This window comes from Vicia villosa, linkage group LG5, assembly GCF_029867415.1.
Source record: "Vicia villosa cultivar HV-30 ecotype Madison, WI linkage group LG5, Vvil1.0, whole genome shotgun sequence".
NCBI classification, from domain to species: Eukaryota; Viridiplantae; Streptophyta; class Magnoliopsida; order Fabales; family Fabaceae; genus Vicia; species Vicia villosa.
In genome coordinates this window covers 113,670,159-113,686,970 of record NC_081184.1, presented here as the reverse complement: position 1 = coordinate 113,686,970, position 16,812 = coordinate 113,670,159, and the positions used below count along the sequence as shown (strand labels likewise).

Genomic DNA, 16,812 nt, shown 5'->3' with positions numbered 1-16,812 from the left:
TACCACATCTAGTATGTATACAACATGAATGTCTAAAATAAAACTCTAAAGAATAAGCACAACGACAGGTGTGGTCTTCACGCAATCTGATCGCAAAGCTCCTGACCCAAGCTTTCTAGCGAAACCTCGAGCTTCTGCATAGTACCTGAAAAATAATAATACGATTGGGGTGAGATTGCTAAATCTCATTGTGTCCACCTATCTTATAGGTACACTAAGCTCTACAAGGTAAACTATCATATCTCATTTTGTTAGTAATCACGTATATACTATTTCATGGGTCTTAAGGAACAAGGCGTAATACGCTTCACAATAACGTATAAGCTAATAGATTAAACGTACGAGCCACGTAGAACAATAGGAGCTACAAATCTATCATGTCGAAGCCTTTAACGAACCTCTAGCCCAGCTAGTGTTTCCAACGTTATTGACGGTCGACAACCCGTTGCCCATCATGGCAAGGTTTTACGGAAGTTCCTGCCCCCTTCTAATATAACTAAGTCCTATAAGGTGGTTTCTGGAAATGATATGTCGCCTTATTTCAGAACTAGCCTAGCAATGAGGTATCCAGAGTTCTCCTACCTTCCATCTAATGCGACTTACTCTCTTACGTTTTGAACTACGCATTAACATTAGTCGGGCAATCCCAACTCTCACTCCCTTAATTCCATTATCTCAGAATTAGGCTTTACGGATAATACCAAAGTTTCTTCTTTTTAGTTCTAAACAATTCCCTATTTTGGATAACATTGATCTTAGGGTTCCACTCATCAGGTAATTTCTATTGGGCAAGCATTTTATGTATGTATTCTAAAACTAAATATCTAACTTCATAATAGTACGAGAAATACATGATAAAATTATGAAACTTTTCAGTATAAAAGTACATCTAATTATATTTCAAACCCAATTGGTTTCATCCAAATGCAAATATCATCTTTTACATTATTAAACAAATACACACATGATAGGGTCAACATAGCCTAAGTGTATTTACTTCATAATCACTTACTTAGTCAAGTTGGTTCTAGGATTCACGTCGCATACGATGAATGTTCTAATATTTCCACAAGCACATTGTGGTCACACTCAGTGAGTATACAAGTGGTTACACTATCACATCGTTAATGGACTCCTAGTAACCTAAGATTCTTTAAACATAATAACAAGGGAGTGTCAAGGTGTTCAATCTTCATCACACTAAGCGGTAATATTCTCTTAAGGATTCCTTTCCTTTACTCGTAGTTATCCTCTTACTCAAACTCCCAAAATGTGTCTCTTTGAGACTCATACAACCTAAAATGATCCATACAATGTATTATAGGGATTAAGGTATGAAATTTGGTCGAGTTGGGAAGTTTTTGCCATTTTGCATTTTCTCTTTATTTTACCTGCATACAACTAGTCCCAAGCATGTCCAGACATGAATGTGATTCCTAAACCTCTTGAAATCAAAGAATCACATTAATACATGCATTCTCATCATAATTTTCATGTTTCATGAGATCAAGTTATGATTCTTATGTAGGGATGTAAATGAATATTCGTGGGGACGGATAATATGATATTCATGTATGTCCCGTTGAATAAATTTGATATCCGTGTCCACTTCATATTCATTCGGATATCCAATAAGCGTGTAATCCATGGGTTTTAAGATACCCGCATATATTTACAAATCTTCATGGATAACATTTTTTCTAAATTTTTTTTTTTGAAGAAAATATTTTCAACTTCTTTTAAAGACAAAAAAATATTATCATGTGACATTCATACAATTCACTCTAAATTTAACAACAACATTTTATCATATTAATATTATTCTTTTCCACCAAAACATAATATTCATACATTTCATTTTTAACCAAAACAAAATTCATCATACAATTTAATAATTCTTCCAAACAAAACAAAAAGTGATGATGCAAATAGTTTTCATCAATTATTACAAAATTCCATATTATACATTCCTTGCTTCAATAATCCCATTTTGATTTTCTAGCTCTTGTAATAAAAGCATGAAAATGTTCAAATAAAAATTTAAATAATCAACATAATAATGATATTTGAAATTAAACATTTAACATCCACTAACAATGTCATTCACTAATAATGTCGGCATCCATATCTTCCAATACTGAATTAACTTTAATGATATCAACTTTTGATTTTGTATAACTTGAAAAAAATAAAAAGTATAAGTCAAATACTAACTTTTTATAATTAATCTGTGTAAAAAAATTGTTATTAATTTGATTACCATTCACACTTGTCCATAGCCAATCCTAAACACACATCAATGCCTCTAAAGTATCTGAACGCAATTTACTATGGTGAGGAGTAAGAATACGACCATTTATGCTAAAAGAAGACTTTGAAGCAACCGTTGAAATAGGAATTGCTAAGAAATCTCTTGCAATCATTTGCAATATTATATACTTTAATCCATTAGCCTTCCATCAACCTAAGATATCAACATTTTCATCATTCGGCAATATTTTCTCCTCTCTATATATACGTCAAATTTGGACCTACTAGATGTGACACTTTTTTTTCGCACTAATATGTTTTGCAAAATTAGACCTCCAAGCTTCTTTTTTGCCCACAACAATTACATCAAATTCATTTTGAGTTTGATTTATGGATGAAGAAACATTCTCCTTCTCCTTGAATTTCAAATCATACTCAATTACCATATTTTGAAAAAAAGATTTTACCTTCTCAATTTCATTTTCAACTCAATCTCCGTAAATTAAAGGAAAAAGATTATCTAACAAATTAACTTTGTACCTTGGATCTAACACAATGTCTATTGCCATCAGTCCATTGACCGCCTTCTAATATTTGTCAAACTTTGATCAATGCTTGCTTTATATCTCGATATTTTCAACGTAGGCAAGACTTAACATGTGACTTAAAGTGTGACGTTCCTTGAGATGAAACACTAAATAGTTTTGTACCACAATAGTTGCAAATGACCTTCATATTTCCATCTATTTTTTGCCTTTTAAAATGATTCCAAACTTCATAAAGTTAACTTTCTTTTAGAACCTCCAATATCAACTTCACATAAAAGGGAGTGTCAAGTTTCTGAAAAATCAAGAATCATCTTGTTCTGAGTTACAGGGAGAAAGTTATTACCTTATGAATGGAGAAAGTTCCAGAATTCCAAATTCAACATAACTCTTCAACTCTTGAACACCTATTCATACCTCTTGATCCTTATAACCCCAACTCTTCTTGGAGGATGATGGAGATAAATTAACAAATGATGATGATGCTTCACTTGGGGAATGAATGCTCTTAAAGAATTCTCACTTTATTCTCACATGCAGCCTTGATGATGAGAGTGGAACTCCAAAACCCTCTTCTTCTCTTTCAATTTTGTAGCTCTCTCTCTCTCTCTCTCTCTCTCTCTCTCTCTCTCCCACCAAAGCTTACCAAGATTATGATATGTAGAAAGAGTGTTATGAGAAAATTATGAGATAATTCCTCTTTATGACACTTTTAAACAATTTAGCAAAAATGACATCTTTGCCCTTTGTAACTAATATTTACTAATCATGCCCTTCTTGGATTACAAAGGTCATTAGTCCCACTAATTTGGTAATTTACCTCATTAAATGGTTAAAAATAGGGTTAGGAGCTTAGGGTTATTACAAAATTACTTACCAAACGCATACATTTGAAATTAAATTAAGAATAAATTTTTTGTAATAATGTTCTCGAGAATAATTTTCACATAATTATAGTTGTAATCCTTGAAACAAACTCATCGTAAGAAAAGGTAGAACTATTTAGAAAATACATAAAGATAATTGATTAAGTAATAAAAATAACATTCTAAGTTTGTAGCTAAAAATTAAGTGAAATTTGTTACACGCTCATCTATCACTTTAAACCAAATTATCTTCTTTACATTCTTCTCTCACTACATGTTCCTTTTTCTTTTTTACTTTTGCGGAAATTATTTGATTTCCTACTCCATGTTGTTGTTGTCTTATTTTTTATATGGGAATTATTCACTACATCCCATGCAATTACTCATTCACCCGATGAAAAATTCAAAAATATCTCTTTCGCATTGTCCAAATTTTGAAATTTGGATATACTACAATAATACAAATCCAATAGCAGAACCACACTAAGATCTATAAAAGAGATGTTCTCTGTGATCTTAAATTCAAAAAGAGGATTCGTGTTGATAAACTAAACAAATGCAATATACCAATATTGAATCATTTTGAAGTGTTTATGCTAACAAATATGAGACATATTCATATAATTTTTAGATCATTATGGACCATACAAATGCAATCATGTCTTATGGGTTAATCCGAATATTGAAATCCAGATTCACCGTTATCATATACGAAGTAGATACTACTAGGCTTGTCCCATGGGTGTATCAGGAGAATGAAATTTGAATTCACCCCATATAAGAAGACACAAGTGGGCCTGACCTATGGGACTATCTGGAGATTGAAATTCATATTCACCCTTATCATATAGGAAATGGACATAAGTAGGCTTGTCCCATGAGTGTATCCGGATATTGAAATCCAGATTCACCCTGATTCCCACATACCAAATGACAATAGGTATTTTATGATATACAAACACATCAAAACCTTAATTCCAATGTTTATACAAGTAATGTCAGATATACAGTAAAATACATTCAAATGTATCGTGATTACATCCTAGGAAATACAAAAACTAACATTACATCCATGAAGCATTGTATGATAAAAATTAAAATGCATCAAAAATATTTCACCACCTAAATCTACTGGTGGTTCCGCCTTTGTCTTTTTATGATTTGTTTCTTGTACTCGCTAAAAGTACAACGAGTGACAATCTCTAGCTATGTAAGGTTGTTAGAGGGTTTTAGAGTTGTTGTGGGGTAAGAGCAAGTTCATGCATGAATGGTGAAAAACTTTGTATACTCGTGAATTCTGGAGGACATGACTATTTTGTTTGATTGTTTTCCACACCCCTATGAGAAAGGCACGCCATTCCCCACGTTCTCATGAGTGGGCGAGTGTACCGGGTAATGGGTGCACGTTATGGTAAAAGGCTACACAAATCAAGAAATAAGCTACTAGTAGCCCTATTATAGGGGGGACATTAATATCAATTATCCTTAGAGAATCATATATCACCTCATTTGAGCCCTCTATAATATATTGATACACAATCCCTTAAGAAAACTTGTAAATGATGAAGTGATTTAGTTTTATCTCCTATTCGAATTTAGATAAGTCCCTCAAGTATGCTTTGGCGAGTCCCTCAGAAGTTCTCGGGGCGAGTCCCTTATGCGTACTTGGGACGAGTCCCTTAAATATGGCATAGGATAAGGCTTCAGGTGTCAGTAAGGAGAATTCTCAATCATAAGTTGAGGTGAGTGTATGTGTAACATTAAATGCGATTAATGATGACTTAATCTTGGGAAGTTAAATTAACCTTGATGCACAAACATGTTGATTTCTCTTAGTTGTATATTTTAGTTTTTTTGTAAAAATAGAACACATGTACCTTTTTGGTTTCAATATAAACAATGTATTTGGTACATTATGTATATATAGTTTTGTTTCACAAATGTTTCATTTGGTTATGTTTTACAAAATGTGTAATTTATGTTAGGTTATGTTTCAGAAAAATACAAATTAAAAAGATAATTATGTAAAATTAAAAAAATTATATTTAAAAAAACAAGGGATTTCCTCACTTGAAACTCTTAACCGAGGTAGAAACCATTTTATTTAAACAAAATGTTCACATATCACCTCACGTATTAAAATCAACCAAGAGTAAAAGTGGAGTTTTTTTCCATCGGTTAACATATCCAATTGAGAGAAAAAATAACGTGCTTTTAATTGATTTACCTCGACCAATTGTCTGAGGAAAAAATAACGCACTTTTTATTATACCATTCGTTATCATCTCCACTCGACCGAGATAAAAGCCCTATTTTATCTGAGGTAAAAGTTCATTTCTATAGTAGTGCGTATTCTTTTTAAAGACTACATTTCAAAATATATTGTTCAATAAATTAATGATTAAAACTCTTTTTCAATATGTTTAGAAACACTCAACAAAATGGAAAACTCTAATACTATAATTTTGTGTGTGTAAAGTCATATACATATTGATTCGTCAGGGAACTAGAATTTCTTGGTGAAATGATGGAATAGAGCCTTGATGTTGTGGAGAGGATCTTCTGTATGATAGTGCGGGGATGGACATGCAAGGTTAGCTCTCCAACGCATAATTTAGTAAGAGAATGAAAAATATAATAAGTTGCGGGTAGGTGTCAGATAAGACGTAGACTCTGTCAAGCCAGAGCCTGACCTACCAAAAACATCAAAGTCTAAGATTGACTTGTAGCCTATCATAGGCTTATTTTTTAGGTCTGATCCTAGCCTTTTCGAAGGCCTGATTGACATACTAGTCTACTTAAAAGCCTGCTTCATTTAAACATTTGTAAATACGAAATCTAACTATTGTAAAATAGATTAACAAATTAAAAGATCAATAAGATTAAAATGTTTGTTTTTATTGACTTATTCAAGTTCACATATTAGCGTAAATTTTGTGATGATATTTATTTGAGAGAACTTATGAAAATAACTTACGACAACAACTTATGACAATGTTCATACGGTTTTTCATAAGTTCTTCAAGATAACTAAGCTTTATTTACATCTTTTAATTCTAAGTAAAAAAAATACAATGTAGTAATAATAAAGTTATATGTGCTTATTGAAATAGGTTAGTCTGATAGGTTTAAAAGACTTTTTTTATGGTATATGACCTAGCCTTTTTAGTTAAATATGATTATAAAAAAGGTTAAGCTTTTTCTATTTTAAAAAAGCTTAGGCCTACGCAGATTAGGTCGTAGATCCTTATTAGTTGGTCTGACATATTTCCACTCCTAGTTGCTGGTTAGAGAGAGAATTAGAGAGAGAATGCTTCAAATCTCACATGATACTTTAAATATAAATAACATTTATGGATGTTCTTTACCATTTTGGCGTGTAATGCAAGATAATTCCTAATAACATTTAATGGTAAGCAGCAGCCCTTTACGTGAATTCAATGTTTAGTTCTAGAGTAGCATTGCAATATATCGTCAATATTTAAGTGAAATTGTCAAGACTAATGATTGAAATTCCTCTTTTTGGATTCATAGTCGACTCTGAACACACATTAAATATATGTCACATATTTTACAAATATATGTTATTTATTTATATCAAACTATATTGAAAAAAAAAAGAAGAGAGGGATCTTAATCATGTATAGTGAAAGCAAAGGTATTTTGGTAAAATAATTTATAATGAGAGAAGTGCATGAAATAAATTCAGATGGTGTATTAGTAAGCTCCTAGAATATTTGAGTTTCCCAACGGCCCAATAAACTCCTATTAACCGAGCGGGTCATGCACAACGGATCGAGTTACGGATCCGGGTTATACTACAGTATACAAAAAAATATTGGCTATATGTGAACGGAGAAGAGAAAAATAAACAAAAGCAGAGAAAAAACCAGAACACACAGAGAAAGGGTTTTTGGTTTTGGCCTCTGAAAAACTCAAAACTCACTCTCCTCTCTCCGCTAAACCTTCTGCGAAACCCTAACCTAATGCATTCGTTCATTCCTCGCGATCAGGTTTTCACTTTTACTTTCTCTAATCGTTCGTTCATCGTTTTCTGTTTCCAATAAACTGAACTGAACTTCACTTAATGGAATGGACTTGGTTTTATGAACTTTGTCATGTAATGGATTTAATGGATTTTGTTTTTTACTTCATTGTTTTGTTGAAGTCTTCATATTGCAAATCCTTGTTTATTTATTTGTTTATTTTGTTTTTTAATTTATTTTTTATTTATTTTTGTGAATGGTAAATGTGGTTTGTGTTTATAGGTTGGTTTGATGTATGCATGTTGGAATTTCTAACTTGCAGTTATGTTAAATGTTGTGCCCTAATTTGAGAATGGAGTTTATGGTTTTAGTTTTGGCTTCATTGTCTTCTTAAGATTTGCACTTGCACATGTTTTGTGTTGTAGGATAGAAATTATCAGATTATAGTTTTGAAATTTTCATTATTATGCACGTTTAGCGTGTGATTTGTGCTTACTTTCATTGGACTTATAATAGGTTTGTTTGTAGAGCGTGAATAAGTCATGATTATAGGACAAATGTTTGAAATGTTACTCTGCAACAGTGTTGTCGACGGAGGAGAACCAAAATCCTGCTATACCGGCGCTTCGCGGTGCAGTTCTGATTATGTCAGAAAAACCCACAATATCGGCCAGCATTTACCATTGCGCTGAGCCCCAAAACCGCCATGTATATCTGTCATAGCACCTCCATGGCAGATATTGATAACACTGCTCTGCAAGTGGGAAAGGCTTTTGTCAATGTCAATGTCATTGTCATTGTTGTCTTTCTGGTTTTTGTTTCTTCAAGTGTAGTTGTACATGTTTCTAAATGTTTTTGCATGAATCTTTGGTGAAGTCTCTAATTGTTCCATGCCCATGTCAATAATACGCCTTAGTCAAGAAGAAAATGTTCAAGAAATAATTTCCTATTGGTATTCTTTATGCATTTAAGCATGAGCTTGCATATAAATGTATAATTACCTCTGGTTTGTTGTTTTTAGTAAAGTTTTTGATATTTTCTGGTCCTTACTGAATGTGAGTCTTGTGAAAATGTAACTGTGGTAGGCTCTGCTCTCTATGCAGGTGTAACTGACTGAGATATGCTGATTATGTGATTTTTTAAATCACAAAACTTAGCATTCTTTCATGTATCCCAAACGTTCTAGTCAGGATGATCCTGTTTCCGGGCCAGTACGCACAAGTGATAGGATTAAAACAAGGCCACCAGGCTATAACCGTGCACCATTCTTGTATTACAACTCAAATCTTAGGCGTCCTAGGAAAAGCAAGAATAAAACGAGAACAGCAGCTTCACAGATTGCTAAGATGCTGCGTCCAGGGAATCGGAAAGCACACGACTCAAATGCTAATGTAAGTGCCTGCATCTCAAAATATGTTCAAGGAGCATAATTGCTCAAAATATCATTATTTTATTTATTTTAAGTACAATGTTTATTCTTAAATAGCTAGGACTATCAGGCATGACATCATGTCATGCATTTCCCCCCTCTAAGTTTGGAGATATATGAAAACCTATGGAATTATTAAGAACATTTATAATGAGTCAAAATTTGTTTATATTCCTTGTGTCAATTTAACCTTGTCGTATTACAATTTGTCCAGTGGGTCGAGTCTATTGTGAAAGAACTATATCTTAAAGAACTAGTATACCTGTGGGTTCCTAAGTTTCAGATCACATTTTTAGCCAATATAAAACTTGTCAGAATCTTTTATTTCAGGGATCAATAACTGGGTTTCTATATCTCTTAAAATTTCTCCTGTTTTCTGTAAACCCTAATTATTGACAGAGGAGCCGATGGACCTAGTATTTATTAGATAGCTTTGCTGCTTTCCGCAGTTCTCATTCGTTTAACTATTACCTATTATTTGTTAGATAGCTTTGCTGCTTTCCGCAGTTCTCATTCGTTTAACTATTAGCTGTGATTTTTTTATGCATCTCCTTATTATACATGTAAATCCATGTTCCATTTTCTGACTCATAGCCCTCCAGCCCTCCAGATCAGAATGTTTCTCTATGTCTTATTATTTCAAATGTTAAAGTTCCCATCAAGGCTAATATAATGACATTTATTTGGGCAATGGTGATTAGTCGAACAGAATCAGCACAAATGATCTGCCTGTATATTTATAGGTCGTAAACTGATGTTTTTCTTTATGTTTAAGCATGGGTACTTCTAAAATCGTGAAGTACCAGTATCGGGCGGTACTTCATTTTTTCTCATTATTCAGTTTCGAGTGAAATTTGTGATTTTCTTCAATATCATAGTATATTTATGTACTTTTATTTCTTCATTATTGTATCTCAACATTATTTTTTATTTTTTAAAACTTTTATGGTGATGTTTTGTTCTGAACTTAACAGTTTAGTTCTCTACTCAGATATTTTATAGAAAACTCTTATTTTCTTATTAACGTACCCGTACTTTGATTGTTTTTAAAATTTCGTATCCTATACCGGTATCGGTACCCGCATAGGGTACCCTACCTGTACCTATGCATCATAGTTTAGGTTATTTCAAAGTTTTGGGGGGAAATGACAATCTTTGCTTCATGAAGTTGCTTTTCTACTTTGCAGTTTGCACAATTGCACTTCACTAATTTTCTTCTATGTTCTTCTTTTATTCTGAAAGAGCATTGGTGGAGTGGGTGTGAATCCCATCACACTCAAAATGATTGTCTGCACCTAGTAGTGTAAGTTGGGGTTTCATTGTTTGTGTGTTTGTACTGAAATGAACTATAACTAAACATGCAAATTTTGTCTCTTTAGTGTGCTTAAAAATGTGTTTGGTATATTATGATTGTCTGCATATGATGCATGTGGCCAAGTTGTGAAGTTATGTATGTTTGCCAACCATCGACTTGCATGAAGATCATCAACCTCTGCTTTCTTTGATAACAGTAGATCTCTCCTCATTTCTCTGTTTTGTCCTCTGTCGGTATCTTTGATGGCTGCGACTAGTTTTTGATATTATTTTTTTAATTGAAATGACTTCAAAAAGCAAGCTGAATGTGTAATGTCAGATTCAATTATTATTCTAATATTGCACTTCTGTGTGTATTTCTCTTTCGTATTGCTTATAAACATGTCTTGTGCTGAGGTTGATATGATGTTAACATTAATTCTCAGTTTTGTTATGTTAGACGTTTTAAATCCTGAGATGTGTTATCTGTGTTTCTATTGACAGTCTGGCTCTGCCAACCTTCGGCGCTCAACCAGGGAAAGAAGAGTTAATGTAAATCTTATTGAGTTTGCAGACAGCTCTGGATCTGAGGATGCAGACTTAATGGTGAGTTGTTGTACTCTATTAAATCTAAATATTGGGTTATAAAGCATGAAATATCTGTAATTATGGCTTAATGTATGTAGCCATGTTTCAGAGACCTACATTTCGACCATTAAGAAACCGGATTGGCAACAGCGTCAGCCGAGATGATGTAGCATCTTCTAAGCGCAAACGTGCATCGGATACTAAACAAGCACCTCGACGGGAAGGTCTAAGGCCTCGTCGATCGAAGGCTGCTGGTAGAGAAAGATTAATTTCAGAATCAGATGATGGTCAAGACCTTTCAGAGGAGAAAGTTGAACAAGATGAAACAGAAAATGGAGATGATGTTGAGGAAAATGATGCAGAAGATGGTCATGAGAGGGAGGGGGATGCTGAGGGTGAAGATGAAGGTGAGGATGAAGGTGAGGATGAAGGTGATGAGGATGGTGATGATGAAGACGGTGAAGAAGAGCAGGATGGAAGAAGGCGCTATGATCTTCGAAATCGTGCAGATGTCCGCAGGTTCTCTATGGAGGAAGGGAAGACGCGGCCAAGGTCACCTCGAAGAGTGTTACATCAAGGTATGGGAACTAAGGTCAGCAGGGATGTAAGGAAGGGTGGATCACGTGTTCACAAGCGCCACCGTTCAACAAGGCCTGAAGATTCGGATGACTCCCTTCTTGTGGATGAGTTGGACCAAGGCCCTGCTATTCCATGGGGTCGAGGTGGCGGCAGATCTGGCCCACCTTTTCTTTTTGGGGGCCTAGACACACATGGAACAGCAGCTTGGGGATTAAACCTTGCTGCATCGGGCTGGGGTCATCAGGGCGATGCTTTTGCTACTCTAACTTCAGGGGTTCAAACTGCTGGTCCAAGCTCTAAGGGAGGGGCTGATATCCAGCCCTTGCAGGTTGATGATAGTGTGAGTTTTGATGATATAGGCGGGCTCTCTGAATACATTGATGCTCTGAAGGAAATGGTTTTCTTTCCATTGTTGTATCCAGATTTTTTTGCAAGTTACCATATAACTCCACCTAGGGGGGTGTTGTTATGTGGCCCCCCTGGCACGGGAAAAACATTGATCGCTAGAGCTTTGGCTTGCTCTGCTTCAAAAGCTGGTCAGAAGGTTAGCTTTTACATGCGCAAAGGAGCAGACGTGCTAAGCAAGTGGGTAGGTGAGGCTGAAAGACAACTGAAACTTCTTTTTGAGGAGGCACAGAGGAATCAACCTTCTATTATCTTCTTTGATGAAATTGATGGACTTGCACCCGTGAGATCTAGCAAGCAAGAACAAATTCACAATTCCATTGTGTCCACTTTGCTTGCTTTGATGGATGGCCTTGATTCTCGTGGACAAGTTGTTTTAATTGGTGCTACCAACAGGATTGATGCTATTGACGGAGCCTTGCGACGTCCTGGCAGATTTGATCGAGAATTTAACTTTCCCTTACCTGGTTGTGAGGCACGTGCTGAAATATTAAATATTCATACTCGTAAGTGGAAACATCCTCCTCCAGAGGAACTGAAAAAGGAACTTGCAGCTAGTTGTGTAGGTTACTGTGGTGCTGACCTAAAGGCTCTCTGTACTGAAGCTGCCATTCGTGCTTTCCGTGTAAAATATCCACAGGTTTATACAAGCGATGACAAATTTCTCATTGATGTTGATTCTATTAAAGTAGAAAAGTGTCATTTTATTGAAGCAATGTCTACGATTACTCCTGCCGCTCATAGAGGAGCTACTGTGCACTCTAGGCCATTGTCACTAGTAGTTCAACCATGTCTTCAGAGATACCTGGAGAAAGCCATGAGTACAATATCTGATATTTTCCCTCCAGTATCTGTTGCATCTGAGTTAACCAAACTTTCCATGCTTTCGTACGGGTCTGCAATTCCACTTGTATATCGACCTAGGCTTCTACTTTGTGGTGGTGAAGGCACAGGGCTGGTAATTATTTTGGAACCTTTTTATATTACTGAAGCTATGCTTTAGAGCAACTTAAGACTGAATATACTTACTGCTCTAGTGTAACAGGATCATCTTGGGCCTGCGGTTTTACATGAACTGGAAAAATTTCCTGTGCATTCATTAGGACTTCCATCTCTTCTGTCAGATCCCAGTGCAAAGACGCCGGAGGAGGCGTTGGTACATATATTTGGTGAAGCTAGAAGAACAACACCATCAATTCTCTATTTACCACAGTTTGATGTTTGGTGGGAAACTGTGAGTACACATATCTTAGTTATCTGTAAATTTCTCTAAATGAACTGATCTGCAGGCTCAAGTTTTATATTTCATTCTGATGAGTTCCCTAATTATTGTATTGCTTCTTTATTATGGCCACTGAGTTTGATTGGCTTTTACTAATCATGCAGGCTCATGAACAGCTCAGAGCCGTTCTCCTGACTATGCTAGAAGAATTGCCATCTGACTTACCTATCTTACTTCTTGGTACATCTTCAGCTGCACTTGCTGATGTTGAGGAAGTGCCTACATCAGTTTTCCCTCATCGCTCCGTGTATGATTAATCTAAATTATAGGAATTCTTTGATTTGAGTTTGTCAAGGTTTCCTTTTTATAAAAGCACTATGGATGTACATAATTATTTTTTGGTTGTGTATAGGGAAAACTAGTAACGCGGTTCCTCGAGAAAACATGTTTTTTATATAGAAAAGAAAACATTTAAGTTTTGCTGATAGTAGTTATTTTGAGAAACCTTTTATCTGTTTCTTAGTAATTTTCTCAAAATCTTAATTTATTGAAGAGTAGACCAGAAATCTTCATACATCACGATTAAATGTATTTCAGATGCTTTAGCAAGGGGTGTAAATCACATCATTGCAAATACTAATGCTTCTTATATTTGGTGCAATCTTTCTATACTGAAGTTTCTATAGTTGGTGTTTATTCCTACTAGTATTTCAATAAAAGTTGGTTCAAAAAACTAATGCAGTAGGCTAAATGAATACTCCCTCCGTCTCTAATTGTAGGTACCTCCAACAAAAATCGTGAGTATTAGAAAAAGTCATAAGAGTAATAAATTTGTTTGAATTGTATGTTAGTTTTATATATTTGCCCCAATATTTATTATTTCACGAGAGAGAATGAATTTACATTTTTCAATGATAAATTAGCAAGGACATTTTTGTAAAGTCATTAATGCGTGTTGAGTTGTGTAAAAGGTCAAAGAATTTTTGTAAAGGGTCTTATAATTAGGGATGTAGGGAGTTTTAGGTTATTATTTTTCTTTTAACTTGAAAAGCATATTGCCGAGGATTTTGTTTCTGATTACATGTGTTCATCTCTCCCTTTTGAACAGTTATCAAGTGAACATGCCATCTACCGAAGACAGGACCTTGTTTTTTACTCGTTTAATAGAAGCTGCTATGTCGATATTATTGGAGAGAATCAGCAACAAATCCCAGGATACAGGACGCCGTTCTGAACTTCCCAGGGCACCAAAATTGGCGAGTGGCCCAAAGGCATCTGAGCTAAAAGCAAAGGTTGAAGCTGAGCAGCATGCACTTAGAAGATTGCGAATGTGCCTTAGAGATGTCTGCAACCGGTAGGTTTGCCTGTGCTTGATGTACAATTGCTGTCTTCACTCAGCTTATTGACACCTTTATTAAATCCATGTTGTGATTCTACTGCAGGATATTGTATGACAAACGGTTTAATGCCTTCCATTTTCCCGTCTCAGATGAAGATGCGCCTAATTATCGCTCAATTATACAAAACCCAATGGACATTGCTACCATCTTGCAGCATGTTGATAACGGCAACTATATTGCATGTGCAGCATTTCTGCAGGACATTGATCTTATTGTTTCCAATGCAAAGGCAAGCATCCTGTACCTCTAGTTCTATTTCTGATTTAATTGGGTCATGTATATGTCTGTGGGTAATGGAGAAGGTGTGATATTTTATATTGTTTTAACCAAGTTCAATCAGTGTTGAAATAAATTTGTTGGAAATGCTTCAAACAGTACTTTCAAATTACATCCTGGTTTGATCCTTTTTTTTTTTTATGAATGTAATTCAGGCTTACAATGGAGATGACTACAATGGCACTAGGATTGTCAGTAGAGCTTGTGAGCTCCGTGATACGGTACTTCAACTTTCTCGAAGATTTACATTGCCGTTTTGTTTAGATGTTGATTATTGGCTGGAAAATGTATTTTATCTTGCTCTTTTCTTTCGTTACTTTTCAGGTGCATGGGATGCTCTCTCAAATGGATCCAGCACTGGTTGCATTTTGTGACAAGATTGCTAGCCAAGGTGGCCCAGTTCAGTTGCCTGAGGAATTAGGGGATTCTACGTTCCCCGCTACTCCTGTTGTGCAGCTGAGTACCACTACTAGAACGAGTGCTCGACTTCGTCATGTCCAACCAGAGGTTAACATGGATCAGGGTTACGAAGTATTGAAGCGGACTAAAAAGATCGGTGATACTGTACATGCAGGTATAGCCAAACCGCCTTTACACTTGCCGTTCGAATTTGTTCTCAATGTCAAATGGTTGTAATTCAAATGTTTGTGATTCATATGCACAACTGATATTGCTATTCTGATATCGTGATTCTGAAACATTTGTAAGTTATCCTACATACCCAACTAACAAAAGCAATAACAAAGAATGACTGGATGTTTTAACTTTTAACCATAACTGTTATTTTGTCATAAGCTTGGAATGAGGCATGATAATCACAAATGGTAATGTTCTGTCTCTGAAAATTGTGGAATCTCTATACTTGATCAAATCCTTTCATTGTGGAATCTCTATACTTGATCAAATCCTTTCATATTGGTGTTGTTGCTCTATATGCTTGGTTATACTTGCAAACACAATGATATTGGTTCTGCTTTTTATGACTGGTCATGTTTATAAGCCTTATGATGTTTGTTATTTGATTTCCAATTATCAATATATTCCGTATCAAATGCTGATTTTAATGTTTATTAAAAAAATGGGTTTTACAGCAGAAAGCAAATCCCAAGATTCAATACCAGTAAAGTCCTCCCAGGAGCAGCATCAGGCACATGACGAGGATTCTGAAAGAATGGAACCTGAAGCAATTGATGGAGATTTGCCTGGATCTTGTACAAATAACCTTGCTGATGGCAGCAGCCTTCATGATATTACAATGCAAGATAGTGAATTTTCAAGACAGGTTGAGTCTGTTAAACAGCATTTCGTTAAGCGCAGTGAAAAATACAGCATCCCACAACTTGAAAGGCTGTACACAAGAATCATGAAGGGTGTCTTTGAAACCAAAGATAAAGGAATGAATGATGATGACCTCAAGAATTCGGTTTTGGGGTTTTTGTTGAAATTTGTAGAGGATGATGCGAATTTCTGACGACTAAGTTTTCCCTTCCTTGCATGATTTAGAAAAAGGATAGGTTTTTACTGTAAATTCGGGATTTTTTTTTTAATTTCAATTCAATGTTATTTGATTGAGCATTGGAGTTCCTCTCTTTTTCCCTGAGACAGTCCAAACCGATGTACAGAGGAGTAAGAATTTATTCTTTCTATATATTCCGTGAGATTGTAATTTTAGATTATCATGATTAAATGTTTTAGTTTATGCTAACCTACTTAAGCTAAAGTTAGCTAGAGCTTAGAAATTTCAGCTAGAGTGGATGGACCCTTTTTTTTTATTGCTCATGTTTTCAGTCCCTAGCTTACCTTACCGTAAAGAACTTGCAAAACTTATTCTGATGTTACATTTTACTCTGGATGTTAATTACAATATCTTTTGTCAAAAAAATTGTACACGCGAAAAGTAGTCTTGCTCCATATTCCAAGTTGTATTTTTATAAAACTTTGAATATACCTTGCTATTGATGAAATTTACTGTT

General features: G+C 35.0%; 1 protein-coding gene across 2 annotated transcripts; it reads left to right on the top strand.

Annotated features, from left to right (window-relative positions):
• The first annotated feature begins 7,529 nt into the window (after positions 1-7,529).
• Positions 7,530-16,544, top strand: LOC131602051 (ATPase family AAA domain-containing protein At1g05910). Of its 2 annotated transcripts, none has more exons than XM_058874033.1 (11): positions 7,530-7,674; positions 8,751-9,038; positions 10,874-10,975; positions 11,067-12,899; positions 12,987-13,175; positions 13,328-13,470; positions 14,272-14,517; positions 14,606-14,792; positions 14,995-15,060; positions 15,164-15,413; positions 15,934-16,544. In XM_058874033.1, exons 2-11 carry the CDS (start codon positions 8,814-8,816, stop codon positions 16,308-16,310), a joined length of 3,618 nt encoding a protein of 1,205 aa, XP_058730016.1. In that variant the 5' UTR covers positions 7,530-7,674; positions 8,751-8,813; the 3' UTR covers positions 16,311-16,544. The 2 variants fall into 2 exon arrangements, with proteins under 2 accessions (XP_058730016.1, XP_058730015.1); XM_058874032.1 differs by having other exon boundaries at positions 15,931-16,544.
• The last annotated feature ends 268 nt before the right edge of the window (positions 16,545-16,812 follow it).